The 23,859-nt window shown below is 37.1% G+C and overlaps 1 protein-coding gene across 1 annotated transcript; it reads right to left on the reverse strand.

Annotated features, from left to right (window-relative positions):
* Nucleotides 1-3,528, reverse strand: LOC140982550 (probable WRKY transcription factor 4). The gene is made up of 5 exons (XM_073449104.1): nucleotides 2,839-3,528; nucleotides 2,009-2,161; nucleotides 1,335-1,924; nucleotides 1,093-1,248; nucleotides 1-968 (listed from the first exon to the last, which is right to left on the reverse strand). The coding sequence occupies exons 1-5, from the start codon at nucleotides 3,202-3,204 to the stop codon at nucleotides 206-208; spliced, it is 2,028 nt and encodes a 675-aa protein (XP_073305205.1). The 5' UTR covers nucleotides 3,205-3,528; the 3' UTR covers nucleotides 1-205.
* Between the last annotated feature and the right edge of the window lie 20,331 nt (nucleotides 3,529-23,859).

Consider the following 23,859-nt stretch of genomic DNA (forward strand, 5'->3'; position numbering starts at 1 on the left):
AGGCGACAACGCAAATTTCACAAAACTTGACTAATTATGCTTTTCATCACCGTTCACTTGAATACATATTATAAGCAAGAAAGAAGAAAGAAAATAACTCATTCCTACCATAGATTTAATTTGCTGGGGAAACAAAGGGCAGAAATAGAAAAATGAAACCAAGAAATTATTGAATGAAAACATAGCCAAAAAAGGAAGATAGTGTCTACATTATTCCATTTCCATGATTAGGAATAGATAGACAAGTATTATATATGTGATCACCCTCATGCCTTTTCTCTTCCTTTGGTTTCATAACGTTTCCATGGCATTCTCTGATTTCCTGTCCTTGATTACAAGCTACAGTACCGTAGTTTCCGATATAAAAGTTGCTGCCATTGACAGCTGATTCGGGAGCTTGAACAGGGTTCATAGTCGACATATATTCTGGCAAATGTGCAGTACTCATGGGGTAAAGGCTAGTAGAATTCGTGGGATAGTTCTTGATGAAATTTCCATTCATTAGAAGAGAGCCATAGTGAAATGGAGGAAAGGAGACTGGATAATTAGCAGAAGAAGATCCGAAATTGAGGAGATTATTTCCAGTTGTGGTTGTAGCCATATTGGAGTTAGACCTCATGATCAGGTGATGATCGTTGTAATTGAAGGCAAATGACTTTGTTTTGTTGAAATTATAAAACGGCTGGGGAAGATGCTGAACTAATTGCTTGCCTAGTTTCGGCGCATTGTTCGACGTCGCTGATGAAGAAAATTCCGTAAAGCTGTTAGGAGCTTGTGGCCGTTGATGATCGGTTTGTAGAACATGGCCCGTGCCCGTATTTTTCGATGAAGCTGCTGCGGCCGCCGCCACCGGCACTTCATGGTTATGTTTCCCCTCGTACGTCGTAATGACAGATTTTAAATCATCTGCTGCTCTTTCAACATGCTTCCGCACAGGACAACCGGGGCTCGTGCACTTGTAGTAGCTCCTGTATATATCCACACACGTATATATATGCATGCAAGAAAATCGAAAAAGTGATCACATATCTGAAATATTGTCGATTACCTACACTATCTAGCAATGTGTGTATTTTGCAAAAATTTACCAACCTCGGGTTAGGATTTCCTTTAACAACCTTTTGTCCGTATTTCCTCCACCGATATCCATCATCAAGAATATCAATATCGCTCTCTATCTGGACGACAACTCGTGGCTCCCGAGTGGACCTCGATATGTTTGACTCAATCGAAAAGCTCTCCCTCTTCCTACCAATAGTAAAATGCATTTGGTTTTATATTTCGATGTTAAAATTTATAAACTAGCATTGCTTGTTTATGTTATCATTACATACCTTTTCTTGGAATCAGAGTCAGCGTTCTGATCATCATCTTCATCATGGAAGGACATGCTTTCAGTGCTTTCCACATCTTGATCTTCAACGACATGAAATTCTTGAGCTTCGAAATCTTTCATCGACATAGGTAATGAATCAGATTTAAAACTATGAGTAGTCTGAATCGACAGATTAGAAGAATACGCTCCCCCGTTAAAACCAACCAATGAATCCAACCCTGTATTCCTAGTTAACGTTGCACCTTTGATATTGTTATTGATCTCCAGTACATCGGCACCAAACCGCTTAAAGGGCTGAGGTTCCGGGTGATTGTGAGAGCCCTTGTACACGATCTCTGTAATATGGCCGTCGTGAGATCGCTCCACCTTCTTCTTGACCAGGCAGCTAGTGTGGGTGCATTTGTAATAACTCCTTGGATATTCACTCCCCTTCACATGTTTCTGGCCATATTTTCTCCAATAGTAGCCATCTTCTGAAGATCTTGTCACTTCTTTAGGAAAGTATGCTCCCCTTTGTTGCTTTTCCACACACACTTTTTTCTCATTTTCTTGGATATCCACTGGATGTTCAAAGTAATTCTCAACTGCCTGCAAGATTAATTCATGATATATATGGGACGACATTAGCTTAATTCATTTCATTACAAAACAAAAGGAAAACCTGAAACATACCGAATTCATAGATTTGTGTTGAGGCCTTATGTAATTGTTGGTTGAACAAGGATCCGTATTCCCATTGGCAGCAAGTTTCCATTTGAGCTTTAACTTGTCGTGATTGGGTGATGGGAATTGAAAGCTCCCAGTGGTTGGAGATAGCTGTGCCCCCTATATATACATAACCAAAATTCATCCAAAGTGTTCGTTAATTAATTAGCTAGCCATGTCTAAAACTTTGTTTATACAATCAAAGGCATTCTTAGGTACACACATCCATGCATGCTTGTTTGCAAATTTCATCTTTACAAGAAAATGGCTAGCTCTCTTGATGATTTAAGACGGATTTGATAAATGGCATGGATCGAGTTTTCGAGGATTCTTGCACCCAGTTAGTCGTATTTCAAACATGACTTCAGGTATTTTTGCAACATATTATAAATGAATTTCAATTTTAATTTCTCCATGAAATGTTTGCGTCACGTAGATTGCTAGACTTGAACATTGTTGCAGAAAAAAATTTCAAACAGTACTCTAAAATTTATTATTTGACAAATTTAATGCTTATAATGTCGTTTACATAGTACTTGTAATAACTTTATTAAACTTAAAACTTAATTAACTTTGTAATGGTATCGGCCACAATATTGGATAAGTCACATTGCAAATATTTTGAGAAGCCAACTTTCTTAGTATTACCTTAATTTTCATTACATGAATTGATGAAAAAACTATATCTATTAATTGTTAACAAAAAATTTCCATGCACATAAGCTGTTATAAATGTTTGATAAATATATGTTTTTCTACACGCATGCATGCATATAAAGAGGTATAATAACAGGTACCTGAGCATTTGGTAGCATCACCGGGGAGTCTAGCAAGGCGGAGGGGCTAATGCCAGGTGGCACCGTGAAATACGGCGAGCGTAGCAGTGTCGGTGACGTTAGATGGGGAGTCGTGTGTGCGGTCCTGATCAGGAATCGGGGCTTCACATTCATGTTCCGAACATTGAAACCACATTTCGCAGCCCTCCTCTCCGCGATGCTAATCATGTTCCTCCGCCCGCCTTCGCCACCCCTATTTATCATAATATTTTCACGCTGATCTACGTGAAGCAGCGCCGACGGCCTATGATATATTTCTTGATTTCTGTTGATCATCGGAGCTGATGGTGATCTAGAGCTGTCGTCGCGGATATGATTCGACTCCATCGCCAAATCAATAATTGGAATCAACCATAGGAATTGGAAAACAGAAGGTAAAAAAATAACAATCTGAACGAACAAATTGTTAGTCACGCATTATTTTTTTTATACATACATAGCTTTCTTGATGATTCATATATATATATATATATATGATAAATATTTTGGAATATATATTTTGTCACAGTATCAATCAATGGAAAACCCAGATGATTATTAGATTAGGGTTTTCAAGATTTTGATTGATACTGTGTTTGATCACATTGGTGGATATGTATTTACAGGAGAAATTATATATACAGTAATAATAAATATAAGAAAACAGAAGAAGAAAATTTGAAGGTGGTGGTAGTATGTGTGTGTGATATCGAGTGAGAGAGAGAGAGAGAGGGATATATCAGTCTGTACTGATAAATAATGGAAGTTGTTTGATCCATTGCCATGCAAAGTTAATGGAACTTTATTAGTTCCACATACATATATACATATATATTATATATATGTATATATATATATATATATGTATTTGTGTGTGTATATGAACATATAATGTTTTTGTTGCGGATGCGATGTATAATTGGTTGGCGGGTGATTTGGAAAGTTGTGGTCAAGCGAGAAACTTGAACGGAAGTTTTGATACACGAGGACACTGGATAGGATACGATACTCTATATATATATGTATGTATATTATATATGTTTTTGTGTGTGTATATGAACAGATACTCAATCTAAATTCATGGTAAATTTTTTTATTAGCCTAGCTATATATAACAAATAATAAAGTTGTTAAGATTCACCTTAATGTCTTCATTTTTAGTTAATAACTAAACTTATTAACTACATTCATGGTAAATTTTTTTATTAGCATAGCTACATATATTATGTAATTTTCCACTAAACTTATTATACCAACATACACATTACGTGGTTATACATTTTTTAATTAATTAATTATAAAAAAAATTAATATGTATTATTTATCAAGAGTCATAATAATAGTCATTGTGGGTTTTGTCCTTTTTTTCTTTTTTTTTTCTTATTTAAATTTGCATTCTAGTCTTATGTCTTCCGTGTGAACTAGGTGTGAAATGTGTGGGCAATCCACCGGATGATGAGAGAGTTATGTTTTAGGAAACTGAGAAAGGTGATATATCTGTGAACTAAGGCTTCCACCGTGACCTGTAGACAATGAAATGAACTCGTGAATGGATGTCAGAGGAGTGTCCGGTGTAACAACTCCGATGCTTAAGTTAGCAGGTGAAGTAGAAAGGTGAAGGGCTTGTGTATGTATGAATATACGTGAGTGTTTAAAGCTAAGAATTTCAGAATCTGTAAATGAGATGTATACCTGCTATTTATAAGAAGAAATCTCATGATTACCTTGTTTTCAGTGCACACCTGCTAAGTATGGTAAGGCGGCTGCTCATACGCTGCTTCTAGTAGCTTCCTTGACACGCCAAATCCCTGCAGTTCTGACAGATAAGATATCACTCGAGTGTGGCGCGGTTATCGAGGTAGCCCGAGTAAAAGTTCTCGGGAGCTTGCATGGGAGCCCGGGCTTTTGATTGCCCGGGGAAAGAATATCCTGGGTATCACCATGCCCGGCTGCTAAGGAAAGTACTATGCATATTGACTCCAAATGAGCTTATCCATATAATATCTCGAGTCATCCATGACCCGGACTCTTATAAGGTATCACCACCCACTCCTTAAATAGTCGGTCTAGAGTCTTACTCACTGTCCCGATCAGTCACGTTTGGGATTCAATAGAAAGACAACCAATTCCAGATTACAAAAGCATCGGGGGTTTCAAATATTCCAGAGGCGGGATGAGGTGCCGGGAGCTTCAATCTCCCAGGCTTGAAAATAAGATTCCAGGGTTTCCTATCTCTCGGACTTTGAATAAGATGTCGGGGCCTCATGTCTCCCGGACTCTTCAATATTTTGCCGTTTAGTATTCTCGGACAGTCGTGCTGATGTCATGATGACGTATGTCCTAGAATTCCAACTGTAGGAAACGTTCTGTATTCTAAGAATATGATAGGTATGACGCTTCAATATCCGTGCACATCCTTTCGCCTACCTGCACAATTTCCGAGGTGCTTCCTGATCGTCCGATTCGACTTTAGATCAACGGTAGAGATTAGCCATCCCTTCGCTTATATATAACATCCCCCTTCTTTTGTCACTTTCTGCAATTCCGAATTCCCCCAGTCTCTCTCTAGCTCTCCGTCGTGTGGCGCTCCCCTATTCTGGCGATCTCCAAACTCTGTTCAACAAATTTCTCATCTCCTCTACCTCGTAAGTATTCTTTCTTTCTAAAAATGTCTGCGAAACGACCTCGATTTTTTTATACTAATCATAAATTATAAACTCGAGAATACTAACTAAATAAAATAACTTAACATTTTTAGCAATCATAAAAAAATTACCATATGAAATCTCAAGTTCATAAAATAAAATCATAAATCATCGACTAACCAAAATTCATATCTCGACCTTTAAAAGATCAACTAACAATAAAATAAAGCATAAAAATATCTCTAAATAAAATCCTTACCATGAATCTTTAAATCTTAAATCTATCTAGCTAGTGCGGAAACATAAAGGCCAAAGGAATGTACTGCTGCACTCGATCCACTCAATCGTCAACACCTCCCATAAATCATCGAATCTTGCATCATACAAATCTAGTGTGTCTAAAGACTCGGCATGTTCTAAACATAGATGAAAAATAATACATATACAATCACATGCATTAAAATCACATTTTTTACTTAAAATAGTTTTTGAACATAAATAAACCATTTAAAATTCTTTTAGCATAATTAAAATCATAAGTAGTAAAATCATTTAAAAATAACTTTTAAACATAAATAAATCTTTTAAAAATCATTTAAAAATAATCTTTGAGCATCAATAAATCATTTTTTAAAAAAATAGCTTTAATCATCATCATAAATCATATATCATAAAATCATTTTAATCATTAGCTTTCAATCATATATCATTTTGGGTAAAGTTTGATCCTTGAAAGTGACTAGCTTTTATCCTTTGGTCGACTGCAGTCTTAGCTCCACATGGTCCATGGAGGTGTGCACTAGGCTCCATCGTAGAAATACGATCGTCGGGGTCTCTTTGGGATCTTTTTCCATAGACGAGGTTCGTCTGGGGCCTTGGCCCGAATATGGGTTCTCTCTAGGGCCTTGGCCCTCACTTCATCCCCACAAAATTATATATCATATATCATATCGTTTGTCACAGTCAATTCACATCTCTCAAAATATTTTTCTTTCTTTAAAAAGCATAAAATAACACAGCTTTCCAAAAATAGCATTTTACGCAGTATAAATTGCATAGCTTTACCATAAATCGTAAAAATACATATTATCATCAAAATCATCATTTTAAATCATATAATATCATTTAACATGCGTTATGATCCTTCAGGACGCTGCCAAGCGTTTGCGTATTTTCTTAAGTGTAAAATTACCTTTTTGCCCATGTACGTAAAAATTCTCGAATTTATCTTTTTCTCACTTTTAATGACATGGGATTATTATAAATAATTATTTAAGCTTAATTTTAATTTTTCATAATTTTATGAGACTTAAAACTAGGCTTTTCAATTAATTCTTTAATTAACGTTTCGTACGGCGATTAAATCTCGGATAAATCCAAAACTCATTATTTTGATCCCAAATTTTAAACATAACATTTTTATTATTTATTCAACTATTGGGAGCCATGAACCACACCCGTGGACCCATAGTTCTAATTTTCCTTATTATTCTCGAAATATGACCCTTAACTAGGGGTGGGATCGGGTAGGGACCCGTCCCGTAACTACCATATCCAATCCCCGTCCCGATAAAAATTGGGAATATTTTTTTTCCCCGATCCCGTACCCGACAAGTGTAGGGACCCGAATGTTCGGGATCCCGAACATTCGGGATCTCGTCGGGTAGGGATGTGATATCCCAAATTTTTTTTTTTGAAATCTCTCGAGACCTATAATTCAGTGGTCAAATACTCAAATATAGGAAAATCAATGCTGCAACACAACAAAATAGCAAGTACACTTGTGTTGATCAAGGCAACATGTTTATTTGATCAATCAATAGCTGAAATGAATAGCTAAGGGATAATGACTTCAAAGTCAATACTGAGTGGTTGCTTAAAAAATTACCTTAGCTACACTTATTGTTTGTTGCTCCATAGCTTCATGAATGGTTGCCCTGTCATGTTCTCTCGTACGTACTAGCAAATAGTTGCTAGTGGGAATCTTGAGTACAATTATATTGTGAACAATAATATATTCAACAGAATGTTGCAATTACTGCACATGTATCTAATCAAACCAAAATGAATCAAATAAAAAGAAAGAAAGTTTGTTTCATAGTCATCGGTGGAAAAATCGGTTTAAATGGAGAAATTGACACTGAAATTGAAATTTCAGACTAGACATTAGATATTAAATTGAAACAAAGTGACAAAGAAGCTGACATTCACATAGGAGCTTAAATAAATTCTTGGTAAATCAAAACAAATCCAAAATAAAAAGTTCACATATCAAGCCAATGTCACATTAAATCACCACGTCAACCATTTATTTTTCTACCATGGGGTCTTTGGAGTTTACACTTGAAGAAGATGCATTACTTTGATGTGGGCATGAGCGTGTCTACAAAAACAACAAATATATTATAATCACAATATATAACAAGATTAAAATTTACAATTAAAAAACTAAAGTAAGATGAACCAACTAAGGGATAGCTAGAAATACAACAGTTACATAAAACTATAAATAGATACCAAGCACCAACTTACCCAACTCCAATTACTGAGCTACATTCCTCTCCATGAATGTCAATGACTAAAATAAATAGATGCACTTAAGTTAAAAATAACTTATTTTGTAAAAGGCAATTTATCTTTTGATGCAGAAAATAATGATAGACAAAGAATCAAAGTACTCATAAAAATTAATAAACAAGTTAAATATTGACTTACTTGTGACAACCTCTTCACAATCCTTATAAAAGTTGAATTCATCTTCTGTTGGCTCCTTGTATAAGTTAATTTCTTCACCTCTAAGCCAATCACTAGTACACACTAGTGCCTCCACCATTTTGGGATGCAACGATGCCCTAAATGGATCCACAACTCTCCTCCCAAGGCTAAAAGCATTCTCGCTAGCAACAGTAGATGAAGGGATTGAAAAAATATCCTTGGCAATCTTAGAAAAGATTGGAAATGTTGTTGTATTCCCTTTCCTCCATTCCAAAATATCGAAGCTTGAGCTCCATTTCACAAAAGGATCCGATAAGTACTTGTCTACTTCGTTGCTTACTTCTGTTTGCTTTTGATTTTTTCTTATTTGAGCCATTTTCAGATGATAGTTCAATTTAACAGGATCATTCTTATACATTTCCATCAAATCTTTGTCTACATCACCATCATCAATCCCGTTAACATGATCTAAAGGAGAATTACCTTTGTATGCATTATACAACTCCATTAGATAATTATTTAAACCATCGACAAAAGATTGTATTTTAGTAGCATCCAATTTCATATCTCCCAAATGGATCCCAATCATTTGAAGTTTATAACGAGGATCTAGAATGTGACCTAGGAAAACAAGCTTGTTCACCTTCTCAAGATCACCCCAATACTTCTTGAACTTACTCTTCATTCTCTTACCAACTTCTTGTAATGAAGGATCTGTAGTGTCGAGTATTGTCTCATCAATGATTGTCCTCATTGCAACTATTTCCTCCCAAAATCAAGGGTGATGTAGTTTTTTTGGTAGCACTAAGTTGCAATGTAGTATCATGAAACCTCTTGAGAAAATTCACGAAGACTTGTACCTTCTCCCAATCTTTTTTCGTAGGATGTCCCACTCTTTTTTTTCTCTAAACCTTCTACCTCTTCAAAGTATTCAACAAATTGTGCATTCTCTGTCATCCTATCAAAAACTTTCTTAAACTTGTATGCAACAGAAAGCGTTGTATAGGTAGAATTTCACCTAGTAGGCACATCCATTGGAACAGTCGACATTTTATCCATCTTCAATAGGATAGCACACTCCCTAAATCGGTCCAACCGTGCCCCGGAAGAGTGAATATACTTCACACAGTTTCTAATGGACTCAACTGACTCATTAAGAAACTTCAACCCACTCTTGACAATCAAATTTATAATATGACAACATCTCAAATGCGAGTACTTACCATCAAATAATAGAGTGCCCATTTCCTTTAGCCTCTTTCTCATGTACTTTACCGCTTTATCGTTCGTGCTAGCATTAGCAACTGTCATAGTGAAAACTTTATCTATCTCCCAGACTCTTAAACATGTTTCTAAAACTTTGCCAATGTCATCTCCTTTGTGAGAGGTGATCTTGGTAAAATTTATTATTCGCTTATGCAACTTCCAATCATTGTCCAAGAAATGAGCAGTAATTACCATATAGTTGATATTCTGAACCGAGGTCCAAGTATCAGTAGTTATACTTACCTTTTGATCACCAATTACACTCTTTATCTTAGCCATCTCTGCTGAATATAAATCCCATACAAGAGCTGAAATTTTCTTTCGGTTGGGAATCTTGAATCGAGTTTGAGCTTCCTTCATCATCTCTACAAACCACGCCCCTTCCACAACCTTAAACGGCATTTCATCTTTAACAACAAATGTGACAACCTTATCTTCAAGTTTTTTTTGGCTAAAGATGTGAGGTGTCAAAACATTATTCATGGACGACTGCGTCAAGATCGGTTGAGAAGAACCTGACTTCACCGCGTTATGAGGATTCTTTTTGCATTTCTTCACATGTCCATCAATGCCATTATTCTCATGTGTTCTGCTATGGGCAGGAACTTCAGTTTTGCAATAATTACAAACGGCAACAACAACAATGACCTCATTTTTGTCATTTCTCCTTATAATTTTCTTGGCATGTGACCACACATTCTCTATTTTTTTCTTTTGGCTCCAATATCTACTACTTCCTCGTGAATGTTTGGTGTTTTGGATGGAGATAGTGTTTGAGGTTGAGTGGTGGAAGGAACACTACCACTTCCACTTGATTCATCCATGTGCACCTAATTAATAACAAATGACAAATATTAGTAATCATATTACATTATATTCCAATAATAAGAAAAATATTTACCAAATAATAGTAAAAGAAGAATACTATTAATGGTTTAATAATACTAATAGAGTGCCATTATATCAACTAATTAATATAATAAAAGCATAATATATTTAGACATAATATTAAATATCAGAGTTCCAAGAAATATTTGAATTATCTTTTCCAGAAGAATACTATTAATGGTTTATTAAATAAATTTATACAATTCCACCGATTCCTTATGCAAGTCAAAGAAGGATTTTCCATTCAAAACCACAATTACTCATCAAATTAAGCCATTATTCCTACTGTAACCAATCTTTTGAATTATTATATTCAAACCTATGCATACAAATAACAAATTTACTATTTTGCTAAACCGACATCAACAGGTATGAAGTTATCTAAAATCATCAATTGACTGTGTGTTATACCGAATCCAAATCACACTCGTCTAATTTGCTCATCAGATCCTCAAATTATGATATTTTATTGAATAAAATGGCAACCTAACAGTACAAGCATAAAATATAACTAACCTTAATTGATAAATCAAAAGTGGACGATTATGTGACTACGTAGGAGGGATTGGAAGACTTTGAGACTAAAGATTCTTGGGTTTTGATCTTCTCTTTGTTTTGAATGCGTGAAAGAAAGTTTAATGTGAATAATAGGGTTTATTATTCAATTTAAATATATTTTGGGTGATATTCAAGCCCAAGTCAAAAATTAAATATTCATTTAACTTAATTGTTAATGATATTTATAAAAGGACTCATAATTAGTTATAAGATAATACCAAATCATATTCATGATTTATTTGTTTTTAAATTATTGTCTAAAAATTAGATTTATATTATTTAACATAAATATTTCACTAAATTTTATTTTACGAATATTTAGTTGTTAATTGGTGTGTTACAATGTTAATTATAACTATATTAATAATTAAAATAATATAAAATTTAATAATATTTTTTCGGGTCGGGACGGGAATCCCGTCGGGACGAGATTATATACCCTACCCTTCTCCCGAAATAAATCGGGACTGGAAAAATTCCGAACGTGCGGGTCGGGAAATAATCGGTTCGGGAAATTTGCAGGAAGGGAATGGGATGGGAATCGGGCAGGGTCGGGAATTTTGGGTTTTTTACCAGCCCTACCCTTAACCGATCAACCCGAGCCATCTCTCAATTTACTCGAGCCACACCCGAGCCAAACCTGAGCCAACCCATCTAGGGACCCTACTGACCAATTCCAAGCCCTTGACCAGCCCCTTAAACCACCCTCGAAGAGCCTGCTGCACCCTAGACCCGATTGCATATGTGTGTGTGTGTGAGTCTCCTAGGTGCACTAGGACTCCTTACCCCCTAGGAACCTTACAGCCCCTGAGCCATCAACCAATACTGACCCTCACCAAGCCTAGACCCTGCTCAAACTCGTCCCATACCAGCCCAAACCCCCGAACCCCTGCACGAAGCTCCACCCGCCTGCTGCACAAGCAGTCGCGCGCTGTCAACCTAAGCGCAATGACATCCCTTCGCGTGGGGCTCTTGCTCGAGCCACCACCGAGCCTTGTCCTTTCCTACCCCTCTCTGGACCCTCCTAGGGTGTCGACCAGACCACCAAGCCCAGTCCCTACCAAGCCGCAGCCCCCCTTGTGCAGCAGCCGTGCGTGAATATGGGAGGAGTCCCACTTCGGGTGGAATCCTTCCACAAGCCTAGAACTCAAACCCTAGCCACCCTAGGACCCTTCCTAGCCCTTGAACATGACCCTGGACAAGCCCCAACCAGCCTTGGCTGAACCCCTTAGCCTCCAAGCCCGAAATAGTCTACTGCCCATTACCCTTCTTACGTGTGTGTTCATGAATGTTTCTAGAAAACCCTAGGCTCGCTTCCTTTGGATTATGCAATGTTCTAGCCATTGTTTCATACATAAACCGTGTTTATTCAATCCATAAAACATCCCTTGTTGGGAGCTTAGTCCTTAGGAATCATAACGTTAAGGAACAATCGTAAAATTCGTCAAACGTTTGAAAATAATCGTTCTATCGTAAAATAATCGAACCCACGTGTTTATGAATGCATAAACAATTAAAACATACATATTATGATTTGAATGATGCTTCAAAAGAGTTTAGTAACGTGCATTTGCGTTTAAAACGCTCGAAATATGAATACCGTAGCGGTGGAAGTCGGTGACAAACGGAGGAAGGTTTGTATTTTTTTCTACCCTTTTCTCTTGTCAAAACCCCTCCAAAAACCCACCTTGGGATACACGGGAGTCGGGTAATCATTGTTGGAAGGAAGAACGATGAATAAAATCAAAGAACGGATGACCAAAAAAATCAAAACTTCCCCCTTGCAAAAGCCATTGAAGTTTATGCCACTCCTTCTACTTTCTTTCAAATTTCGTGAATTGTTCGTGTGGGTTTCAGTGTGTGTAGGTGTGTGTGTTTTGGTGTTAAGGTGTGTGTAGGATTCTTTTAAAAAAGAATTTAAAAAGGTTTCCTACATACTTAATTAATGGGCTTAATTAGGCCAAGCTTTTAAATTAATTAATTAGACCCATTAAGATTAATAAAATCATTAGGCCTCAAATTAAAATATTTAAAAATACATATTTTCAAAAATTTCCTTATGAAATAAATAAAATTTCTTGCTCCCTCCAATTAATTTAAATTTGACCTTAAAAATAAAAAATTCTTAAAAAATTTAAAATAAATATTTTATTTACTAAAATAAAATTTAGCTTTTAAATCTTTAACACCTTAATCGCCTCCGATCCTCCGTTCCCGGCCAACCACCGATATTCAGGTAAAATCCTTCAATTTCTTGCAATCATGTCATATTATCATTTAATCATATCGTAAACATTTTGCTAGTATTTAAAATCAATTAAATAAAACAATTAAGCAATTAAAATAATTTTACATGCATGTGGTTTACGTATGTTGGTTTTTCGGACGTTACAATTCTCCCCTCCTTAAATAGAATTTCGTCCTCGAAATTTTTCTTGACTTGATGATGGCAAAGCTTAGATTCCCTTATCTACCTCAAAATTAACCTCTAACTTAAATCTTACTCTTCAATTTGGTCCTCAAAATCTTGAAAATTGCAATTCTAACCCAAAAATTTTCTCAAAGTCGACTCCTAAATCCAGCTCAAGTAGTGCATGCACCCTATTCTTCTAAGTTCTTCAATATCCCAAACAATTTTCATAACCCAATTTAACATTTCATGCAAGAAAAGCATCGAAAAATGTTAAACAGCTACGTTACCTCGAAATCAGTGTAGTGCCGGCTCTGTCTCATCCTCCACAGCTTGCATCACATAGACCCTTCTAGTAGTGGATTGCTTGAACGTTCGGCAATACTTAGCCTTGTGTCCCAAATCTCCGCATTTGAAGCACTTGTAAGTGCTCCACATGCACTTGCCATAGTGTGGACGACTGCCCTCCTTGCACAATGGTTTCTCATCAGCATTCGGAATGTTCCCTCTAGGTGGTTGCCCTTGTGGTTTAGGTGGTTCTGGATGCTTTGGTGGTCCCGCATACGTCTTCTTGTTACTCTGACCAGTTTGCTAAGCACGATTACTCTTTCGCTACAACTCCCAATCAATGTCCTTATGTGACTGCTCGGCCCTAAAAGCTTTGGCAACGGTAGTAGTATAGTCAATAGGATCGCTGAGCATCACATCACGACGAATAGTCGGCTTCAAACCATCTAGGAAGTGTCGTAATTTTTCAGCAGCATCGTTGGCAATCAAGGGTACAATGTGGAGCCCTTAACTCCTAATCGTTATTACAATGCAATCTGATTAGGGTTCATTAATTACAACGGAAAACGAGTTTAAATTTTCTTTACAATGAGCCCAAGATATATCATTTGAATACTAAAAATAGTATTTCATCTCACATTATAAAATCTGCCCACACATAATAAAAATAACTCATACAACAACAAATCATATCATCGGGACATGTCCCGGTATATAGATACATATATATACTGGGAAACAAAGACATAAAACCTCAGCTCAACTGTGACTCTCTCCAGAAGTTCCCTCTCCGGTCTCCTGATATCCTGGAGTATCTGTCATTGTCTACATACAAAGACAACAACAGCTCCATCAGGGGTCAGCAAAGCTCAGTCTGAAGCAACCACAATATATACCACATATAACTAAACAATGATATATGATATGCAATGCATGTATGTCGTGGAGGTATCAGGTCAAATGCCCATCCACTGAGCACATGTCAGAATCAATCGAATCGCTATCAAATCAATGCTCGAGCTGGCACACCGGCCTCAATCAGGGATACTCGTATGATAGCGTCGACAAAGCGCCATCAAATTCAAAATCTCAATCAATCATCGGGGCCACTAATGACTATGTTTTAAGGGTCATGTAATACCAAACATATCATCGTGTTCACAAACCCCAGAATCAAATCCAATCATATCAGGGTATCTAAGGATCATAGCTCAACGTGCATGTCATGTATGCCACATCAACTCAATAAATAAGGCATATAGACATGTAATCTCAATCCAATCAATCAAACATATATCATATAATACAGATACATGTCGTATGTTATCCGATCGCAACATACCTCAATTCTTCTTTTCCAATTGATGTAGCTTGGAGATTGCAGTATAATAATCTATCTACATCAATAACATGTTCATTTCAATCAATAACATCATTTAATATCAACAATATAAGTTTCAAATATCTTTTGAAACTTTAAAATTCATATCAAATTCAAATCATAGCATAATTCAATTCCGACTTCAAAACTTAATTTCTTGTCGGTTATTCTACCGCATATATAATCAGACTTAATAACAACTGAAAAATAATTCTTCAATCTCAATCCAACGATTAAAATTTTCTAATTATAATAAATTAGGAATAATTCAAAATAACATCACTATAATCATCTCTTTCTCGTTAAAATCATACATTATTCAATAATCTTCAATTTCTATATGATTTAACAATTTATCGGGTTTATAAAAAAAGCCGACGAATTTCAAACATCACCAAAAATATAAAATTTATACCTCAAATCGAAGACCTCGTGTCAACGATCCCAAACTGAAGTCGATTGGATAAACCGATAAGTCGCACGATCGAAAAGAATAAAAATCGAAACTCTCTCTCGCCTCACCTCTCTCTGTTCAACCACTGTTGCGGTGGATTGAATTTCAATTCAATCCACCGCCTCAATTTCTTTTTTTTAAAATATTAATTATATTATATTATATTTTATAATATAATATATAATATTTAACATCAGTATATCTTTTCGGACCAGTCAAACGATCAAATTTTTTAAAACTCAAAATATGAAATTTCTATATCTTTGAATTTTCTATGTTATGTCCAAATCTCAAATCATTTGGACTAATATTCAGACAATTATGCTAAAAATCATAACATAATTATCATTTTGTCCTTAAAATTAATTTATTATTTTTCAACTGATTTACGATAATATCATCAAAATAAATTGAATATTTTCAACTTATTTACAAAAATGTCATCAATACTATTTTATTTTCGAGGTCTCACACACAAAGTGACAGCCCTTATCAAACTTCTGCACAAATTCGGCAACAAACAAATCTCCCTAACGGAAACTCATAAACTCCCTCTTAAGCCTAGAACGAACGTCAGATGTAAAGTACTTGTCATAGAATACCCTCTTGAACTCCTCCCAAGTCAATGTCGCCTTGTTCACTCCTCGCTCCGCTCCTTCCCACCAAAAAGAAGCGTCGCCCTTCAACAAGTAAATGGTTCAGCAAACTCGGTCAGCGTCCGCAATGTCCATGTAGCGAAAAATCACCTCTAAAGATCGAATCTATCCCTGAGCAACGAATGGATCAGTAGTGCCATGAAACTCATCGGGGTGCATCCTCCTAAAACGCTCATAAGCTGCCTCTGGTCTAATCCTCGCTCCATCCCCAACATGTTGCTCAAAGAAACGGGCCATACCGGCTAGTACACAGGCACTAGCATCTTGAACACGTGGAGGCTGTGTAATATTCTCCTCCTGTCTATCCTCATCAGTCCTACGCAAAATCCTTCTAGGAGGCATCTCTGTAAACGTTGTCCAACCACGTAACCAACATGCATTTAATCATTTTTCATGCAACATGCAACATGCAACATGCAATCTAACATTTATATCGTGTATCATATAAGCATTTAAAAGAATTTTAGCATATAAAATATAAAGCAGTAAAAATCCACATATTTGAGGCGTAACTTTTTGAACTTCTCAAAGTTATAATACACAACCCTTTGGGGATCCCTGGCTTTGATATTAACAGAAACGACCTCGATTTTTTTTATACTAATCATAAATCATAAACACGAGAATACTAACTAAATAAAATAATTTAACATTTTTAACAATCATACAAAATTACCATATGAAATCTCAAGTGCATAAAATAAAATCATAAATCATCGACTAACCAAAATTCATATCTCGACCTTTAAAAGATCAACTAACAATAAAATAAAGCATAAAAATATCTCTAAATAAAATCCTTAACATGAATCTTTAAATCATAAATCGATCTAGCTAGTGCGGAAACATAAAGGCCCTCGGGTGCGTACTGCTGCACTCGATCCACTCAATCATCAACACCTCCCATAAATCATCGAATCCTGCATCATACAAATCTAGTGAGTCTAAAGACTCAACATGTACTAAACATGGATAACAAATAATACATATACAATCACATGCATTAAAATCATATTTTTTTTTACTTAAAATAGCTTTTGAACATAAATAAACCATTTAAAATTATTTTAGCATAATTAAAATCAAAAGTAGTAAAATCATTTAAAAATAACTTTTAAACATAAATAAATCATTTAAAAATCATTTAAAAATAAGCTTTGAGCATCAATAAATCATTATTAAAAAAATAGCTTTAATCATCATCAAGAATCATATATCATAAAATCATTTTTGTCATAAGCTTTCAATCATATATCATTTTGGGTGAAGTTTGATCCTTGAAAGTGACTAACTTTTATCCTTTGGTCGACTGTAGTCTTAGCTCCACATGGTCCATGGGGGTGTGCACTAGAATCCATAGTGAAAATACGATCGTCGGGGTCCCTCTGGGCCTTTTTCCATAGACAGGGTCTCTCTGGGGCCTTGGCCCGAATATGGGTTCTTTCTGGGGCCTTGGCCCTCACGTCATCCCCACAAAATCATATATCATATCGTTTGTCACAATCAATTCACATCCCTCAAAATATTTTTCTTTCTTTAAAAATCATAAAATAACACAGCTTTCCAAAAATAGCATTTTACACAGTATAAATTGCACAGCTTTACCATAAATCGTAAAAATACATATTATCATCAAAATCATCATTTTAAATCATATAACAACATTTAACATGCGTTATGATCCTTCGAGACGCTGCCAAGCGTTTATGCATTTTCTAAGTTTACAATTACCTTTTTGCCCATGTAAGTAAAAATTCTCGAATTTATCTTTTTCTCACTTTTAACGACATGAGATTATTCTAAATAATTATTTTAGCTTAAATATAATTTTCCATAATTTTATGAGGCCTAAAACTAGGCTTTTCAATTAATTCTTTAATTAAAGTTTCGTGCGGCGATTAAATCCAGGATAAATCCAAAACTCATTATTTTGATCCCAAATTTTAAACATAACATTTTTATTATTTATTCAACCATTGGGAGCCATAAACCACACTTGTTGACCCATGGTTCTAATTTTCCTTATTATTCTCGAAATATGACCCTTAACCGATCAACCCGAGCCATCTACCAATTTACTCGAGCTACGCCCGAGCCACCTCCAACCAAACCCAATCCAACCCATCTAGGGACCCTACTGAGCAAGCCCAAGCGCTTGACCATCCTCTTAAACCCTCGAAGAGCCTGCTGCACCCTTGACCCGATTGCATGTGTGTGTGTGCGAGTCTCCTAGGTGCACTAGGACGCCTTACCACCCCACTCCCCCCCCCCCGAGGAACCTTACAGCCCCTAAACCATCAACCAGTACTGACCCTCAAAGAGCCTATACCCTGCTCAGACTCGTCCCAGACCAGCCCAAACCCCCGAACCCCTACACGAAGCTCCACCCGCCTGTTGCACAAGAAGTCGAGCGCTGTCATCTTAAGCACAAGGACATCCTTTCGCGTGGGGCTCTTGCTTGAGCCACCACCAAGCACAGCCCCTACCAAGCCGCAACCCCCCCCTTGTGCAGCAGCCGTGCGTGAATATGGGAAGAGTCCCACTTCGGGTGGACTCCTTCCACAAGCCTAGAACTCGAACCCTAGCAACCCTAGGACCCTTCCTAGCCCTTGAACATGACCCTGGCCAAGCCCCAACCAGCCCTGGCCTAACCCCTTAGCCTCCAAGCCCGAAGCCCGAAATAGTCTACTGCCCATTACCCTTCTTACGTGTGTGTTCATGAATGTTTCTAGAAAACCCTAGGCTCGCTTCCTTTGGATTATGCAACGTTCTAGTTATTGTTTCATACATAAACTGTGTTTATTCGATCCGTGAAACATCCCTTGTTGGCAGCTTAGTCCTTAGGAATCATAACGTTAAGGAACAATCGTAAAAATCATCAAACGTTTGAAAATAATCGTTCTACCGTAAAATAATCGAACCCACGTGTTGTTCATGCATAAACAATTAAAACATGCATATGATGATTTGAATGATGCTTCAAAAGAGTTTAGTAACGTGCCTTTGCGTTTAAAACGCTCGAAATATGAATACCGTAGCGGTGGAAGTCGGTGACGAACGGAGGACAGTTTGTATTTTCTTCTACCCTTTTCTCTTTTCAAAAACCCTCCAAAAACCCACCTTGGGATACACGGGAGTCGGGTAATCGTTGTTGGAAGGAAGAACGATGAATAAAATCAAAGAACGGATGGACAAAAAAAATCAAAACTTCTCCCTTGCAAAAGCCATTGAAGTTTCGGCCACTCCTTCTACTTTCTTTCAAATTTCGTGAATTGTGCGTGTGGGTTTCGGTGTGTGCGTGTGTGTTTTGGTGTTAAGGTGTGTGTAGGATTCTTTTAAAAAAGTTTCCTACATACTTAATTAATGGGCTTAATTAAGTCAAGCTTTTAAATTAATTAATTAGACCCATTAATATTAATAAAATCATTATGTCTCAAATTAAAATATTTAAAAATACATATTTTCAAAAATCTCCTTATGAAATAAATAAAATTCCTTGATGCCTCCAATTAATTTAAATTTGATCTTAAAAAACAAAAATTCTTAAAATATTTAAAATAAATATTTTCTTGACTAAAATAAAATTTAGCTTTTAAATCTTTAACACCTTAATCGTCTCCGATCCTCGGTTCCCGGCCAACCACCGAAATTCGGGTAAAATCCTTCAATTTCATGCAGTCATATCATATTATCATTTAATCATGCAATCACACCTTTAATCATATCATAAACATTTTGCTAGTATTTAAAATCAAATAAATAAAACAATTAAGCAATTAAAATAATTTTGCATGCATGTGGTTTCCGTAGGTTGGTTTTTCGGACGTTACAGTCTGATTCTACTTCTTCCACCTCCGGAGCAAATGCGCGAGGCTCGCCTAGCGACAAGTCCACCTCGATACGCTCTGGTTCTACCCGTCTCCTCTCCCACAACTCTTCCCAACCCAACCCTCTAAAAAATCAAAAACCCCACAACTCAAACCCTCCTCTTCTGGCCGTCCCCGAGCTCTGAAAAAGAGCAAGGGTAAGGGTAAAGCTCGAGTTTCCTCCCCCCTCCCCAATCCGAGACCACGGGCATTCCCTGGTTCGCTTCAATGAGAAGCACTCTGCGCTCGGGAGCGGAGGAGGAGCTCAAGACTCTTGGTTCTATCCCTTCTGCTTTCGAAATTTTAATCCTCGGCCCCTCTGATAGGGCCAATAATCCACCTCCCGGTTTTACTACTTTCTTCCGGGACCAAGTCAGAAATGGTCTCCGGTTCCCTATCCCCTCTTTCTATATTGAAACCACCAAATTTTTTGGTGTCCCCGTGAACCAATTCCACCCCAACTCCTTCCGGATTAAGCCCTCGGCCTACATCCTCTTCAAAATGAACAATCTCCTCATCAACCCTCTCATTCTTCACTATCTCTTCATGTGCCGTGGGGAGATAATGCATTCTCCTTGTCTGCCCAGCTAAAATCCCGGTTCCTTGATGATATCCCTTCTTCCCAGAAGGGATGGAAAGGACGCTATTTTTATATTCAACTCCATACTCCTCTTCCCTGTTTGACTGGTTTCCTCCCTTCTCTCCCCACACAACCCTCCCTTCCCAGCTCTTATAAATTCGAAGAGCCATACACCCGATGCCGATATTTAATGGAGGGTCAAAAATACTCCTCCATTCTTATCTCGGAAGAAAATTTAATATCGTACAGGTTGAGTGCCCGGGCAGAGGATCCCACCGACCGGGTAATAGGTGAAGTTGCTTATTGTTGGAACATTTCATGTTCGCAATCTTTATTTTGATGTTAACAAAACTTGTTATTGTGTTTCTAACATATTTACTCAAGTGTGAAGTTATTAACACAAGAAGCAATCTGAAACTGAATTATGCATAAATTGAATTTCTAGCAAGCTTCGGTGTTTTGATGATATCTCTCAGCTGGATGATTCAAATAAAAATCCGCCGATATGACTTATTAGAAAACTCAATTTGCAACAAGTCTTATTTCACGTCAGTTGGGCAAAATTGGATGTTATCAAGGTCTAACGGATCGCTGAAGTACCAAACTGATTGCACGAAAACAGCAATCAGTTGGGTATGAGCAGTTGCGGTATTTTGGTCATATCTCTCAGCTCGATTATTAGAATGAAGCAATTCAGTATGCGTTGAAAAGATAAGACGATGATCTACAAATTGTCTTCAAATGTCAAAGTCTGAATCGAAGCTTAAGATGCTGATAAATGACAATGAAAATACTGGTATTCAGCACACCAGCAGAAACTGAACTGAACCAGCAGCTGACCAGCTGAACTGAACCAGCTTGTAGAACCCGTAACTTAGACTACGTATAAGTCATGCATAATTCTAGTATTTAAATTAAAATGATTTTTATTCCATGAGTATTTAAATTTAATTATTTTACGTAGTAGTTTAACTTGATCATTTCAGTTAATTCAGTGAGGCCGGACTGGAGTTGGAGCTTTGAGATAAAATTTAAGATTCAGAAAACGTTCCCATGATTTATTTTAGCTAGCTAGTAAGTTAATTTAAGTTAAAAAGAGGTTTGAGAATTTATTTAAACAACTTGTGGTGAGTAGAAAACAAATTCATTTAAGTTCCATAATTAATTGGTAATTCACTAAATTATTTAAAAGATAGGTAAGGCTTTTAAGGGTTATAAATTTATTAAATAATTAACATTTCCCCTCCACTTAATTAATGAATTTCGGCCACCCTTAGTATCTAGACTATTCCTTTGCCAACTCACCCTTTGAACCATTATTTGTTATGTTAGCATGCTAATCTTTTTTTTTTAGTTATTAGTCAACCTTAATTAATTAATTAATGAGCATTATACTAGTCTATATTAGCAAGGAAATTCGATCACCTCATTCTAGATTCATCCAATAATCATTTGTTAGCAAACCAAATTCAAATTTCAAAATGAGGAGACTTGGTCTTGCCATTCCACCTATATTGCTACCTTTCCTCCTCACTATCTTAACAACCATTTCCCCTCTCCCTCACCACCGAAATTCAGTAGCATTCAGACCATTTTCGTGAGTTTTAGTGGGGAAAAACCGAGAGCACTTAGAGGAAGTAATCGAGTAAGAAACCAGGAAGCAAAAGCGCTCCACCTCCTCCGTGCCGTATCGTCTCATTCTTTCGTTTTTTTTTCAAACGAAACCAGGCATGCATATATTCTTCCTTGACTCTTCAATCAAGTCCTATTATCATTTATTTTCAATGCATGAACATCATTTCCATGGCAAAAACCGAAACACACCAAGAATTTTCAGTAAAATAAACATGCAGATTTCGGCCCCTCCATTTCAAGCTTCACTGTTTCATTGGTTTTGATGGTTTCAGGTATTGGTTCGATTCCAGGCTTCCAAGGCGACATCTAGACATGTAATAGGATGCATTAGGACCAAGTTGGTCCATTCATGTCACCCCATGAACACTGGAAGTCGAGAAAATGACAGCAACTCCTCATTTGTGTCCATATGAGTTTCGAAAATTCAGTTTGCTGTCAAAGGGAAAGGTTTCTGATCATGGCTGCCCAAAAGGCCTATAGCCATTGTTAGAACACTTCCCTAGCATGTCTAAGAGGTGACTAAGTCGCCCTTTTGGTGGCTTGGTCCATGGTGAATCGGTTTTTACAAAATAAAACAAGAACAGCCCCTTCCCCCCTTCGGCCTTCACATTTTACAGCAAGTATGGTTCGAGTTTGGTGGAATGGTATGGATCTTGGTTGGCCTATGGCCCTTAGCCACGGTTCATACCATGCCCCTAGATGTATAGATCGTGTCATGGTCAATCAAATGGCCACTGGAACGATCTGTGACAGTAAAACAAGAGCAGCGGCCCGACGTGCAGAATTGGTGCTCGAGTAGGACTTTTCGGATTGTTGCTGGAATATTTCGAATTGTGGCTGGCCTAGGGCCCTTGGCCATGGTTCAAATCATTCCTTGGGATGTTGGTAAGAGTCTCTGGTTGGTGGTTCAAGCCCCAATGGCAGGTAGTCTCGAAAACGACACAAGAAATGCGATTGCACAGCTGCTGTAATTTGACAGCAAGTGGTGCTGTTGTTCTCAGGCGTGTTTCGAGTTCTCGGTTGGCTTTTAGCCCATGGCCTTGGACTGGACAGTGCCTCACTAAGTTAGGAAGGTCATGTTTTTGGCCGTTTGTGATTCGGATCATTTTTGAGGTCGTACGAGAATTTACGGTGCGATGTGCCAAATTGACTCTCGAAAGAGCGTTTCATGTTTTGGCCTCCATCCACCTAGATTTCGACCCTCACCATTTTAGGGGTACTACTTCATCATTTTAAGCGTATTTTAATCATGACTATATGATGTTTCAGTGTTGGTTCGGGTTGGTTCGGAGTCATGATTAAATACGAAGTCATTAGGCGCACTTGTCTCAGTTTTTGGATTTAATTGCATAGTTTGGTCAAGTAAAAGCTATTGCATATTTTTCATGGCATATTTAGGTTACAGCGAGCCTGGGAGCGATCCAATCCATTCAGTAAAATTAGGATATTTAATTATGTTAATTAATTATATTACGTGCAAAAATGTTCATTTTGAGATTTATGTGATATTGCTTGTGGTCACTTTACTACCATTATTAAACCCGGTCGCCAGTTACCGGTCCGGTCGTCAGTTACCGGTCAGTTCAGTTGTTTCACCCAGTATACTGTGGCAGTAGTCTGATCAGACGTACATTATTAAACCCGGTCGCCAGTTACCGGTC

Source organism: Primulina huaijiensis, chromosome 8 (assembly GCF_012295235.1).
Source record: "Primulina huaijiensis isolate GDHJ02 chromosome 8, ASM1229523v2, whole genome shotgun sequence".
Taxonomy (NCBI): Eukaryota; Viridiplantae; Streptophyta; class Magnoliopsida; order Lamiales; family Gesneriaceae; genus Primulina; species Primulina huaijiensis.